At 39.3% G+C, this 13,905-nt stretch overlaps 1 protein-coding gene and 1 pseudogene across 1 annotated transcript in view; both read left to right on the top strand.

The window, feature by feature from the left end:
* The window catches only part of LOC120999157, a 55,179-nt pseudogene extending 54,309 nt beyond the window's left edge, over positions 1–870 (top strand).
* Positions 871–2,473: 1,603 nt separating this feature from the next.
* LOC120999156 (collagen alpha-1(IX) chain-like) overlaps positions 2,474–13,905 on the top strand; it is an 81,279-nt gene continuing 69,847 nt past the window's right edge. Inside the window, 14 exon segments of the mRNA XM_040430031.1 lie at positions 2,474–2,546; positions 4,207–4,330; positions 6,219–6,357; positions 6,359–6,487; positions 6,489–6,578; positions 7,869–7,881; positions 8,984–9,059; positions 9,671–9,731; positions 9,733–9,771; positions 9,854–9,907; positions 11,453–11,506; positions 12,196–12,249; positions 13,204–13,257; positions 13,653–13,706. Coding sequence (XP_040285965.1) covers positions 2,474–2,546; positions 4,207–4,330; positions 6,219–6,357; positions 6,359–6,487; positions 6,489–6,578; positions 7,869–7,881; positions 8,984–9,059; positions 9,671–9,731; positions 9,733–9,771; positions 9,854–9,907; positions 11,453–11,506; positions 12,196–12,249; positions 13,204–13,257; positions 13,653–13,706 — 1,014 coding nt within the window.

The raw sequence follows: 13,905 nt of genomic DNA, 5'->3' as shown, positions 1-13,905 counted from the left end.
GATTCAGCAACACAAAAAGGGGTTAACTCTGCACTGAGACTCCCACTGAATGTGTTAGTGATGGGATTAAGATATCTGACTCTAGGAGAAGCCGACTCCTAGATGAGTAGTTAACCTTTGATACACTCAGGAGATAATCCCATCACATGTGTCTCCTCTCTCCCTATTCTTTCTTTATGGAGGGGGTGAAGATGTCTGTTTGCATGTTGTTCATGGTTGATTGCATTATGTTGTTAGACTTCTTGAACTGTATATATACTGAGTTTATCTTCAATAAAGTGAGTTCCTGTTTTACCTTCAAGAGAGAGCCTCGTCTCATGTGTGTGGCGATTGCTATACGCTGTATACTCCACTGGCTATAACCCCTAGCTCTTGTAAGAGCTGTTCCTGTTTCTTGTTCCTGTGGTGGTTACGGTGTCAAGCGGAGTGCTTGGAGCCCTCGGGAAGCACTAGGAGCATCCATCAACGGAGGTACCCAGTCGGGGTGCCAGGAGATCCGTTACAAAAGCCAACAACGCATTCGACCAGTACAGAAACCTGTATTTTCATGGTGGCATCTCCGTCTATCTCTGGGGTTTGGATCATGGTTTTGCTGGAGTAATCCTTGTAAAAAAAACTGGAGATGGTACAAAGAAGATCAAAGGATGCTGGGACTCCATGCATGTGGTGAAAGTGCTGGAGAAGTCGAGCAGCCACACTGCTCATTATAAGCTGACCACTACTGTCATGTTGTCACTTCAGACAAACAAGAGTGGGCCATAGACAATGAACCTTGGGGGAAGTCTCACTTGGCAGATGGAAAAGGACAGGATTGTGAGTGTCTCCTCTCCGCACATAGCAAATATTGGGCGGCTGGTAGAGGACATGTAGAACATGTGGAAGCTCTGAAGAGAAAGCAGCAAAGTTAAATATTATCCCTTCCCCCTCCCTTTTCCCCAGATTCTCATTTTTCCTAGTGACTGTGCGGGGAATACCTAAGGCATGATATTTTTTTACCTTTTTTTGGTGTATGCGTATAAACACCAATAGGTATCTGCCCCCAATAAGGGAAAGTTTAGGAATGTTTTTTTTTTAAAGCTTAACATATCTGACAGTGTAGTGTGTTTTTAAACAGGGTTTTTGTTAATACAGTCAACCATGCCCATAGCTATATATATCACTATCGCTCTGACATTACTAATGCTGTTCTTCTGTTAAAGTGCTTAAAAATGGGAGGGGGGATTATAAAAAATAAAATAGAGAAAAAGTCAAGAGAAAAAAAATATGCGTCCTAACAGACCTCAGAGTGGCATACACACATTTTCAGGTTAATTGGAGCACTTTTAATATGGGTCGACTTTATTTCGCACCCAAATCAAATCTGACTGACTCATTAGAATCGGACCAGAAATTAATTTCAAGAAGTTTGCACATTTCTAGTTATTATGTATTTGCTTCATCTGTTTATTGTCTGTTAGTTTGTTGGGTATTCATGACATTCAGTCATAATTATTCAACTAATTATAATGGAGTGGAGTTTTCATTTAAGTGTTATAGGTTGACTAGTACCATGTGTTACATTTAGATAAATGAACTTAAAGGGTTTCTACCACCACATTTTGATCTAATTAGCTGTCAGACACTAGCGATCTGCTAGTGTCTGCTGTACCTAACCATGCTATTGTAATCCCTTTCTGTGCAGCGGTTACCCTAAAAAACGTAGTTTTATTGGTATGCTAATGAGCCTCTAGGTGCTATGGGGGCGTCTTTTCAGCACCTAGAGGCTCCGTCCACTCACCATTTCCGCCGCCCAGCGCGCTCCAGCCCGCCCCTCTCCTCTAGATTGACAGCCCACTCGCGCCTGCGCCGCGTGCTTCTGTATTCGGCGCAGGCGCAGTGACTGTTGGACTGCTCCCTGCGCCATAATCGGCGCAGGCGCAGTGAAGATGCCGACGCAGGGAGACAGTCACTGCGCCTGCGCCAAATACAGAAGCACACGGCGCAGGCGCGAGAATTCGGCGAAGATGCAGAGAAGTAGTCTGTCAATCTAGAGGAGGGGGGCGGGCTGGAGCGCGCTGGGCGGCAGAAATGGTGAGTTGACGGAGCCTCTAGGTGCTGAAAAGACGCCCCCATAGCACCTAGAGGCTCATTAGCATACCAATAAAACTACGTTTTTTAGGGTAACCGCTGCACAGAAAGAGATTACAATAGCATGGTTAGGTACAGCAGACACTAGCAGATTGCTAGTGTCTGACAGCTTATTAGATCAAAATGTGGTGGTAGAAACCCTTTAAGAGTGTCTTGCTGATCTTGTAAACTATTCTGGATCAGTTTCTGGAAAAAAACATTCATGTTTTATCCTTTTGGTTCTATAATTAGCCTCATAGTTTACTAATTGAAATCTATTAATTCTAATTATTATTATTATTATTATTATTAACATGTTCAATGTACTGCTCTTGGTTTTAGATATGTGTTAATGGAAAAAGTGAAGATGACACTTCCAAGATTCTTTTGTCTTCTTACTTTACTAGGCCTTGTAAAATGCCAGGAATCTGTTAGTTCTGGTAAGTCATGTCTCTCATCATGCATATCCATTTAATAAATTACTCAATAAATTGTTATATTACATGGCAACTATGTGACAAATGAAATGGAAACAACAGATACAAGAGAAATGCTCATTATCTACTTATTTGTCATTTGTTTAATTTATTATTTACTAAAAAAGAAATAAAGCAGAAATACAAAAAGTATAAAGTGAAATACAATTACGCAACCAAAAAATGTTATAATGTGGCAAGTAAAAATAGTTAGACCAAAGGTGGTGTAAATAAAAGGGATGCTTCATTCTTTAGGTAAGATGATAATTCAGTGTCTGAAGTAGAGGCTGAAACAAGCCCTAAATCACGGAGAGCTGCAGATATACCTGCAGTCCACCCATTCCTAGTACTCCAGGGGCAGCACCTAACACTACCTGCCTAGTGACTTTTCCCCCTGCACTTAGTGGTCTACAGCAGCACATCAAGGCCTCCTTGTTCCTTGGATAGCAATGCTACAGCACTCTCATCAGGTGATCCACCATCACCATTGACTTCAGCAGCCACAAAGCTGGTGTGGGTTGGCTACTATGTGCTGGTTCATGTGAGTGTGAGATCCTCACATTGGTTACATGAAGATCTGTACCAACCTCCCCAGAACTGCAATACTGCAGCATTGATTCTGCAACAAGTGTCCGCTGCTCCCTTTATTGGCACTACTAGCCATGCTTTATGTAGCCTTCACTATGTACCAATGCATTAACCCACTGTTCCACCAAAGTGACTTCCCTAGCAAGTCATAGTACATTCGGGTGCCTAAAGTTGGGGGGTTTATAATGGGCACTCTGGTTGGTGGAGCTGGAGGCATAAATCACATGGAATTAAAAGGGGCACTTATGTGCTGCCCTTGGAGACCAGGGATAAATTATGTTCAGTCATGACAGAGGGGTACACCTCCTCAGAGCAGCACCATGTAATAAGCGGAGTACCTCTGTGTCATAGTCACCATCAGGGCAGATTTCTATCCCCTGGGAGTAAATAATAAATGTCCCTACTGAGTGACAGCTATAAGGACTTAACAAAGAAAGTAGTTTGGAAAACTGTACACATTTTCATTATATGAAGAATAGACATTAATAAGCATTATTTGCTGACATTTCCTACCCCTTTTAGTGCTCCCTTATTGTATAGTAGCCCTCAATACTTTGCCCGGAAGGGACATACTGTGGGCTTCAGACCTGCACATTTTTGCCTCATAGAGACAAATGTTTTGCACCTGCATTTGCCTTTCCATTTCACATGTGACATGTTACCCTCAGAACTTTTATTGAACTGAATGTAGAGCACCAAAAAGAAGCTTGGTTCTGTAGACTTGGGATTCAAGTATTGTATACCTCCAGAACAGGGATAGTTATAGAAAATGGTAGAATATGTATTTTTTATTTAGGACTATTTATAGAGTTACTTAATTTCTGTTATTTAAGGTACACTGTATGATCTAACAAAAATGTTAGCACAATGTGTGCACTAACCCTTTAATAAGTATTTGTTTGAGTTTTCAAATAAGTAATTTGTTGATGCCTTTTCGCAGTACCTTTAACTACATAGCCAACCTTTAGCATTGCAATAATATGAAATTTGCAATCTATGCAATAAAAATGTATTCTTGCTTCTCTTATTTTCACAGTATATGATCTTATTAGTGAACTTCGCTATTCGACAACTTCAGATGTAAAAGTAGTCAATGGTTCTAAACCAGACTTACCAGCTATCCGCATAAGTTCAGTGGCACACCTGAAAAATAAAAAAAGGTATTAACAAATATTCCAGCAAAACTTCTCAATCTATTGGTCTGTTTTTTTTATTTTTTTTTGTGTTTGGCGAACTAGAAAGCCATTTAGCATTTCTGTGGTTTTTTGCGGCACTAAAGGCATTACTTTGTAGACTTCCTGAATGACACTTGAATAAGATCTCACTGCTTATGAAATGATATGCTTCACATTAGCTCGGCTGCCTGCTGTAATCCTTCTCAGTTTCTATTCATTAAAGGCTATCCAGATAAATATGATGCTTCAGTCTGTCGTGCGTACCTTTCTCAAAGGGATTAACACTTACAAAAAATAGCTCCCAAAACTGTGTAATCTGGTCACCATGAAGTCTCCAAAGGCTATAAATCGATCATACGTATATGATACTAACAAGCCCTAAATCGTGGAGAGCGGCAGATATATCTGCAGTCCACCCATTCCTAGTACTCCAGGGGCAGCACCAAACACTACCTGCCTAGTGAACTTTTTAAAAAGTTGCAAAAAAGTCACAACGCCAAGCCAGGAATTCCCAGGTGTACTTTTACTGAAATTGGTGCAACCTCATAGAACTTTGATCAAATTTATTATTGCTGTGCACAATTTTCATAAATTTAGCACAGGTTCGTATAGCAGCTCCAGTCTAAAAAGTAACCTCTGATACACCTACAATGATAAATTTCCCACTTGTTTTTGTGTCAATATTTTATTTCCCTGGGCATGTGGTGCTGCGACATGGTGTGACTGATTTGACATTATAATGGTATGACCACATGGCACGGTCGTGATTCGGTTGTGGTCAATAACCGCATGCCCAATTAGGCTGCAGCTGCCTCATATTTAACTAATGAAGACCTCACTGTATAGGTGGTCTTAATTTTTAATGGCTCTGAGGCACCATCAATACCGCGCGGCCATTAAGAATTCAGACTGCCTATACAGTGCGGTCTTCATTAGAGAAAGTGCTTATTGCACCTCAGACATTGGGGGCGTATCGCTGTCTTTAGAACAGAGCCTTCAAAGTGAAGGAGGGTGCACCACGCATGCGCAGCCACCTTCCATTCATTCCTATGGGAGCGCCCAAAATGTCTGGCAGTCCCATTGAAATGAATGGGAAGCTCACCCCGCAAGCAAGGCCACAGCTCCAGTCACTTCTATGGGGATGGCAGAAATAGCTGAGCCAGTACTCTGCTCTTTTCGACGCTACCATAGGAATTAATGGAGGTTGACGGTGCATGAGCAGTGCACACTTTGCAGTATGCTTCCCATTCATTACAATGGGACTGCTGAAAATGACTGAGCATGCCACAGGACTATTTTCAACACTCCCATAGGAATGAATGTAGAGCAGATGCACATGTGCGGGTGCCCTCCTTCACTTTGCAGGCACCGTCCTAAAGACAGACCTATCAGACATTGGGGGCATAACCTAGCGATGTCACCAATGTCTGAGTTGAGACAACCCCCTTAAATATCAGGCAGCTGCTGCCTAGTTGGCAGTGCGGTTTTTGACCACAGCTGGCTGCGACTCAGTGTCGACAGAACTTTGTTTTCCGTCCAGCATAACGGAAACCAGATGGATCCGTTATGCTCTGCATATACTTCTATTATGACGGATCAAAACGGAATGCCTCTAAAGGTTTCCGTTTTCATTTCCGTCTTATGGATTCATGGTTATAATGGAAAGCCATAACAGAATACATAACGGTGATGTGAACAAGCCCTTACCATGGTCTGTTTGTCCTTTGGAAAATCCTTTATTTCATTTAGTTGTGGATAACTTTTCTATAAATGTTTTCTAGCCAATCCAAATAAGCAATTCATTTCCAAAATATTGATAAAATAGTGAAACAAAGCTTCCTACTAACTTGGTTTTGTGTCTTTCTATATTTAGTGCTTTCCCCCTAAATGGGTTGCCAGCAGAATACTCCATCTTAGCCACATTTAAAATATTATCAAATATTCAACAGGGCGTCTGGAATTTATGGCAAATCGTCGATAGTAATAAAAAACAGAAAGTTGGACTTTATTTAAAATAAAGACACACCTACTGTGAGCTTATTGTACTCCTCGCCAACCAGGACTCTTCATTTCCATACATCTAGTAATGCTACAATACTTTTGGATGGGAAATGGCATAAATTGTCTTTCAGTGTAACAAGTGAGAGATGCCAAGATGATTTTCGATTGTATTGAAGTGAGTTCAGTTACAATAGCAGAGCAGAAACCTCATAAGAAGAAAATTTCACTTCAAGTATACCAGGAGAATCACCCTCCGTCCCTTTGGTAGTAATACCAGACTTGTTTCACAAAGTGGATCTAAAGGCTATTGAAAGCTTTGGAGGCATTTTTAAATCAATGAATTCTAATCATTTTGGGCTAAAGATTGGGCCAATTTTTCATTTGGTCTTTAGTAAATAATTTTAACAGTTTTTAACCCGACAGTTTTTCACTTTCACTGCATCTACAGACTGCCTTGCTTTCTGATTCACACCGTGAATCTATCAGACAACTCGCTCTGTGGACCTCTCACCTGAACCCCTGATAGCTCATAAATTCTCATTTAAGCTAACGTTTTTATCAAACTGATTAAAATTTAGCTATAATGATTGTTTATGAGCTGTTAGGGAACGCTCATTGTCTCTAAGGGGAATGCAACAGGGGAAATCTGGCCGCTGTCCTATTGGCACACATAAAACCCGTCCTAATAGTCCTAATAAACACTGGACGATGACTTCAAAGCCAGTTAGCTGCTGTCTTTATGATCTTACATACAGCTAAATATCAGCTAATGTGTAGTAATGGAGCGAAGTGAAAGTACAAAGAGGAGGATGAGTGGCGGGATGTGGATAATGAGCAGCAGCACTTGTATGCACTCTTCGTTACTACTGACAACTGATATCATTCGCTGTATGCAAGATTACAATTCATAACAGCAAATGAATAAAATATAAAATAGAGAAATGGAAAATAAAAAAAATATGTTTAACATAGAGTAAAAAATGTAATTTTCTGATTACAGATTCCGATTAAAAACTTTGGTTGCCATTTCACATGAAGTTTTTAGCGCTGATTTTGGCCTCAGAACAACCTCCCATTCATTTCAATTGGAAGCAGCACGTGTTTTTTTTTTCCCACGCCCTAACTGGAGGCAGAACCTGCATTAAATCTCCCATTGAAATGCCTGGAAATGTATGCTCTGTATAGTTTTGTGCGTTATTTTCCGCATTTTCTACAAGGATATTTATGCACATCCAGCTATAAATCACAATCTGAAACTGCAGTTTTGTACTGAAGTAAACATGCGTTGGTTAAGGCATAAGTGTGAAAAACGTCGTCAAAACTGCAAAGAGCGCACTATAAAAAATTTGGATTCCACACTGAATTTTTATAGGCGCATTTTCAAAATCCATTGTGTGAACATACTGATTTCTGCATATGGTAAGCAATATATGGAGTAAGATAGCTGAACAGAATTGGGAGTTAGTACCCAACAAAACACACTTATATACATTGCCTAATTAAAAACATTTTATCCATTTAGATTTTCTCCAAGAGTAATGTTTGTTATATAAAATATTCCAATAATAACAAAATCTTAACTACTTCCTTACTGCCATCTACATCAGTGAAAGGATCTTATAAGATGGCGCCCACTCCACAGTGGAGCTAGCGCAGACATTTAATCCCTCAGATGAGAGCTCAGAGTGCACACATCCCCAGGCTGAATGCCTTTTTCTCATGAGATCGGGAAGGTGTTTCTTAGTAGTAATAGACCTGAGCCTGTATGAAGCTGCCAGTTCTATTACTAGTATATTCCAATACAGGCCTTCAGGGTGGCAGCACTGCATGGAACTATACAGAATTTTCTTACGATTGCATGTTTGTAGGCGCTTGGGGCCTAAAAAAAGAAAATGTTTTTAAAAATGTAAAAAAAAAAAATTCTAATCATCCCCTTTCCCCCAAAATTACATTAAAAATAGATAAACAATAAGAACATCAGTAGGCATGGCCGAATCTGAAAATGCCTGTAGAGTTAAAATATAAAAGTATTTATTTCCATACGAGGAACGGCGTAACAGAAAAAAAAATCTAAATGGCTGATGTGCCATTTTTTCTTTGCTTCACTTTGCAAAAAAATGTCATAAAAAAGTGATCAAAAAGTCACACAAACCCCAATATCGTCCTGCAGATAATGGACCCTAACACAATTCCATAGATGTAAATATTAAAAAGTTATGGGGGTCAGAATATGGTGATAAGAAGAAAAAACTATTTTCCAGTATCAAATCACAAGAAAACTATACAAATTGTGGTATTGCTGTAATCGTACTGAGCCAGGGAATGAAGGTAGCAGGTTAGTTTTACTATATAGAAACACTGTAAAAACAAAACTGTGGTAGAATTGCATTTTATTTCCAATCACAACCCCATTTGGAATTTTTTCCAGTTTCCCACTTCATTGGATGCCATAATAAATGGTGGATTAGAAAGTACAAACTTGTCCTGCAAAAAGCAAGCTATGTGAATGGTAAAAAAATAAATAAATTAGTACTCCTGGAAGGCAGTGAGTGAAAAATGAAGCATAAAGGGAAAATCACCCGTAATGAAGTGGTTAAATATAAATAATGAATTTGCTTAAAATGTTTGTGTTTATAGTTGACATTCAGCAGCTTGAAATCCACTGTGATCCAGCGAAAGCATTGAGGGAGCAATGTTGTGAGCTGTATGATCAGTGAGTATATAGCCGTGTTAACCTTGGATACAGGCCAGATCTCAGTTTGGTAGTGGTAATATTGAGCATCATATAATACAATAAATTGGTTGCAGTAACATAGTAACATAGTTTATAAGGCTGAAAAAAGACTGTTTTCCTGCCAGTTGATCCATGGAAATGGATTTTTGATAAAATAGCTTCATAAGGCTTGCTTGATAGATTATATACAAATTTATTTTGCTAGATGGTTTTCAGTATCCCTAAATATATTTATAGTTTATAGTATTTACTAACTGCCTTTAAAGGGGTTGTGCAGTGCTACAATATTGATGACCTATCTTCAGGATATGTAATCAATATCAGATCGGGGAGGGGGTTCCAACTCCTGACAACTCCACCGATCAGCTGTTTGAAGAGGTAGCGCGCCTCCCTCGAGTCTACCCCTGCTGATCTGATATTGATAACCTATCCTGAGGACCGGCATCAATATTATAGACCTGCACAACCCCTTTAATATATTTCACCTTTTCATTCTCAGAAGGATAAAGCAAGGTTAAAATCCTGATAAATTCTGATAGTAATATTTTACTTTACCACGGTATTAAATTCCCTATATTTCTGTTTTCTAGTGTGCTGGGGGCTGCAGAGCTGAGCCTTGGAGCTAATTCTCCTCAGTGTTCCAAATGTGCAACATGGAGTTGTAGGCCTTCAGGGACCTACAGGAGCAAAGGTAGAAGGCAAGCCTAAACGACAAAATTGTGAAAACAGTAAAATATCATTCAGAATTTGAAAAGCTTTCTATCCTTTTTTAGGGTCAGAAAGGGCATGAAGGAGAACGAGGAGAGTTTGGACATGTAGGAAATTTGGTAATTATCAAATTCTTTGTCTTCTAGACATTCTCAGTCTGACTGCTCTCAGAACTATTTGAAAAGTAAGAATTATCCATGTTTTCTTTAATATAATTAGTATTTTTTATATACAGCTGATATTTTCGTATAGAGCTAATATGAGTACAGCTTGGTTTGGGCCCATGTACAGTATATGGGTCGATGAAAAAGGGCAATGATTGGGAACAGTCCTTCAACTACAGTAGAGCTGCATTTATATGTAGCAATCGTTAGTATAGGGATGAATGATCACCACTGGCCATTGTTCATCCTCATACAAATTCATTGTTTGTCGGCAGCACCTCCCTACTTACACAGAGTGATCTGCTGCCTATAAAACTGTGATTTTAGGTGCCACATGAAAGAAATGATGAACCAACAAATTAATGTTTTTTCCATTTATTGGGTGATTGGCGGCAAATTTACACTGGCCAGTTATTGGGAATTAGAGGTCATAGGAACATTTGCCCCAGATAAATATTTGGATTCTCCTTTTGTATAAAAGGATCCAAACATACACAGATTTTCGACCAATCAGACAGCTCTGAAAGCCTTTTAGCATGGGCCAGGAGAGCGGACATGGTGGGGAACAAATGTTCCTATGAATGTCTATTCCCAATCATTGCCTGCTTCATTTACATGCAGCAATGATCGACTGAATAATGGTAACTGTGATCATTCATTCAGGGTAATGTGATGCCACCAATCAATGATTTTACGTGCCACATACAAGATGCAATCATCCTAAAAAGAGTGTATGCTCATAAGATGGGTGACCAGTGGCACCTTTGCACAGCGTAATTATCAAGAATAAGTGTTTGCATCCCATCCATAATTCTCCCAAACCTCTGGCCATGTAAAAGAGCTTTTACAAATAATGAAATTGGTCTGAGTTGAGTCATCCTAAAATAAAACCCAAAACATTCAATTTCCTATAATGGAGTTGTCGTTCAGACATCTTTCAGATGCTTACTACACTAAGGCTTATATTACATGTGCAGATAAAGCAGGCGATTGTCGGGAAGGAATCATTTCTTCCCAGCAATCGCCTGCTCATCAGCGGAGGAGACCACTGCATTTACATACAGCGATCTCCTTCACAGTAATGCCATCACTCGTCCCCATACTGAATCATTGTTTGCCAGCAGCAGATTGTGATTAGACAGTAATATCTGCTGCCGGCAAGTGATGATTTTTAGACCTGTTGAAAGATTCCGATTGCGCGGTGAACACTCGTTAGCGATAATCTGCCACATTATCTGCTAGTGTAATGTAATCTAATTTTTACACACATCAAACAAGTTTTCTGACAGATGATATCAACTAGACATTTACACACACCAATTTTGAACAAAAATAGGTCAGGTATCTGAAGATATCAAGGTCCCAAGGACCCCTTTACATGGGCAATGACTGAGAATAAACAACGCTCGTTTCCATTCATTACTCTGTCGGTTCCTCTGTGAAATGTATATGTAACTCACAGGTCATATGTTTTCTTTTCTTTTTTGTTTGATGCACTAGGGTGTCCGTGGAAATCCTGGAATTTATGGAAGAATTGGTGACCCAGGGATTAAAGTAAATTGCTCAATTACAATATATATCATAGTAACATAGTAATATAGTATATAAGGCTGAAAAAAGACATTTGTCCATCCAGTTCGGCCTGTTATCCTGCCAGTTGATCCAGAGGAAGGCAAAAAAAATAAAACTGTGAGGTAGAAGCCAATTTTCCTCACTTTAGGGGGGATTCCTTCCCGACTCCAATCAGGCAATCAGAATATCTCCTTGGATCAACGACCCCTCTCTAGTAGCTATAGCCTGTAATATTATTACACTCCAGAAATACATCCAGGCCCCTCTTGAATTCCTTTATTGTACTCACCATCACCACCTCCTCAGGCAGAGAGTTCCATAGTCTCACTGCTCTTACCGTAAAGAATCCTCTTCTATGTTTGTGTACAAACCTTACAGGCCTGGATATAAATAGATGATGGGAGAGATCTCTGTACTGACCCCTGATATATTTTTACATAGTTATTAGATCTCCCCTTAGTGAATAATCCTAATTTTGATAATCTTTCAGGGTACTGTAGTCTAACCATTCCAGTCATTACTTTAGTCGCCCTCCTATGAACCCTCTCCAGCTCTGCTATGTCTGCCTTGTTAACAGGAGGCTAGAACTGTACACAGTACTCCATGTGTGGTCTGACTGTTTTACCTTCATATTTAAAAAAAAACACATTTATGTTTGATTTGCTATTTAGGGAGAACCAGGCATAAAGGGAGAAAAGGGTCAGAGAGGTATACTTGGTGAAAGGGTATGTATGCATAAAATTACATTTAAATAAAAAATAATAATATATAAATATTTAAATAAATTCTATTATCTATCTATCTATCAATCTATCTATCTATCTATCTATCTATCTATCTATCTATCCATCTATCTATCTATCTATTGTGGGGATTCACTCTGTTAGACAGGACAAGCGGACGCAGTATAGAGGCAAAGACCAGTTTGTAACTCAAAAACTTCAGTGTTTTATTCACACTTATGGCAACAAAACAGTACGACAGTCCATTTGCAGTTTTGGTGTTCGTTCACACCTAGACAGTTCATACAGCAAAAGAGTCACCTGTTATCCTAGGTGTTAGTTCACACCCGATCGGCATTGCTCAGGACAGAGCAGGCCTCCCAAACTCCGGCCTCCAGCCTAGCACATGGCTCAGATCCCAATCCAGCGATTGCCAGATCCCCTCTGACAGAGAGAAAGACGTAATTACCACCAGCTGACACTGCTGGCTGTTTTTTTTTATATAGGCCAGTCAAGACCCGGCCTGGAACGTGGGGAGTATTCACCCACCCAGCACGTTGACTACTCCCAGTAAGAGCTGTCCCGGATCAGCTATTACAGCTATACTAAATAGCAAGGTGTCAAACAGCAACTGCTGCTGACACATGAAAACTGTCTCTTACTCCACCGAGGCCAGGAACCTCGGTGACACATACCTTCCATCAACGACGGTCCCTTGCGCCTTCCTACACTATCTAATGATATAAACATGAATACAAAAATTTTTTTAATTTGAAAATGTATAGATATATATATTAGCAACACATGTGTCTGCGAAACAAATAACAAATAACGATTAGTATTGTTCAAACTTTTGTTCAGATTTATGTACAGCACTTCATGTGCAACCACTTTTGACATAATAAGCGGTTTATTAAAGTTATAATAATAATTGACTGGAAATACTGTTTTCTAAAGGGTGACCGTGGTGATCCTGGTTTCAAGGGACTGCAAGGAGCAGCTGGTTTCAAAGTGAGTGAAGTAAAATCATAACTAATTTTGTACTATTAATTAAATTGTTTCTCAAAACACTTTACCCATTTTTGTCCTGTTATTACATTCATGCAATTGCATACCCAGCAATGGAAGCCAAACATTTTAAAATGGGATTCTCATTAAAATGAAAAATAAATAAAATAAATTGATATATATATATATATATATATATATATATCCAGCCCTAATCTAGTTCTTCTAGTACTGTTCCTTTACAAACAGCAGAGATGACGTGCTTAATCAGTCTGTCAGTGATGTGCACAGTGTTGTGTTCGAATGCAGCATGTGACTGTTGTTGTTCACTGTCCTTAGCGGCAGACAGTTTATATCAATATATTGATCTGATATTATATTTATTAATTAAATTGCAGGGTATTGCTGGCCCACCTGGAATCAGAGGTCCCCCTGGTCTGACAGGAGAAAAGGTGAGAACACATTAAAGAAGGCAAAAATATTTTCTATATAATGGCTTACGTTTAATATATTATGTACTTCTAGGCTGGATTTATACATAAATTAAAACAGGAGTGATCCAACTGTGAACTGAACTGTGAAACAAAGAAAAAAAATACAGTTGTGGGAAATATTGTGTGAAACTATTAGCAACAGTAGTTTTCCAGTGCT

The sequence above is a fragment of the Bufo bufo genome, chromosome 4 (assembly GCF_905171765.1).
Source record: "Bufo bufo chromosome 4, aBufBuf1.1, whole genome shotgun sequence".
Lineage (NCBI taxonomy): Eukaryota > Metazoa > Chordata > Amphibia > Anura > Bufonidae > Bufo > Bufo bufo.
This window is presented reverse-complemented; position numbering and strand designations above follow the sequence as displayed.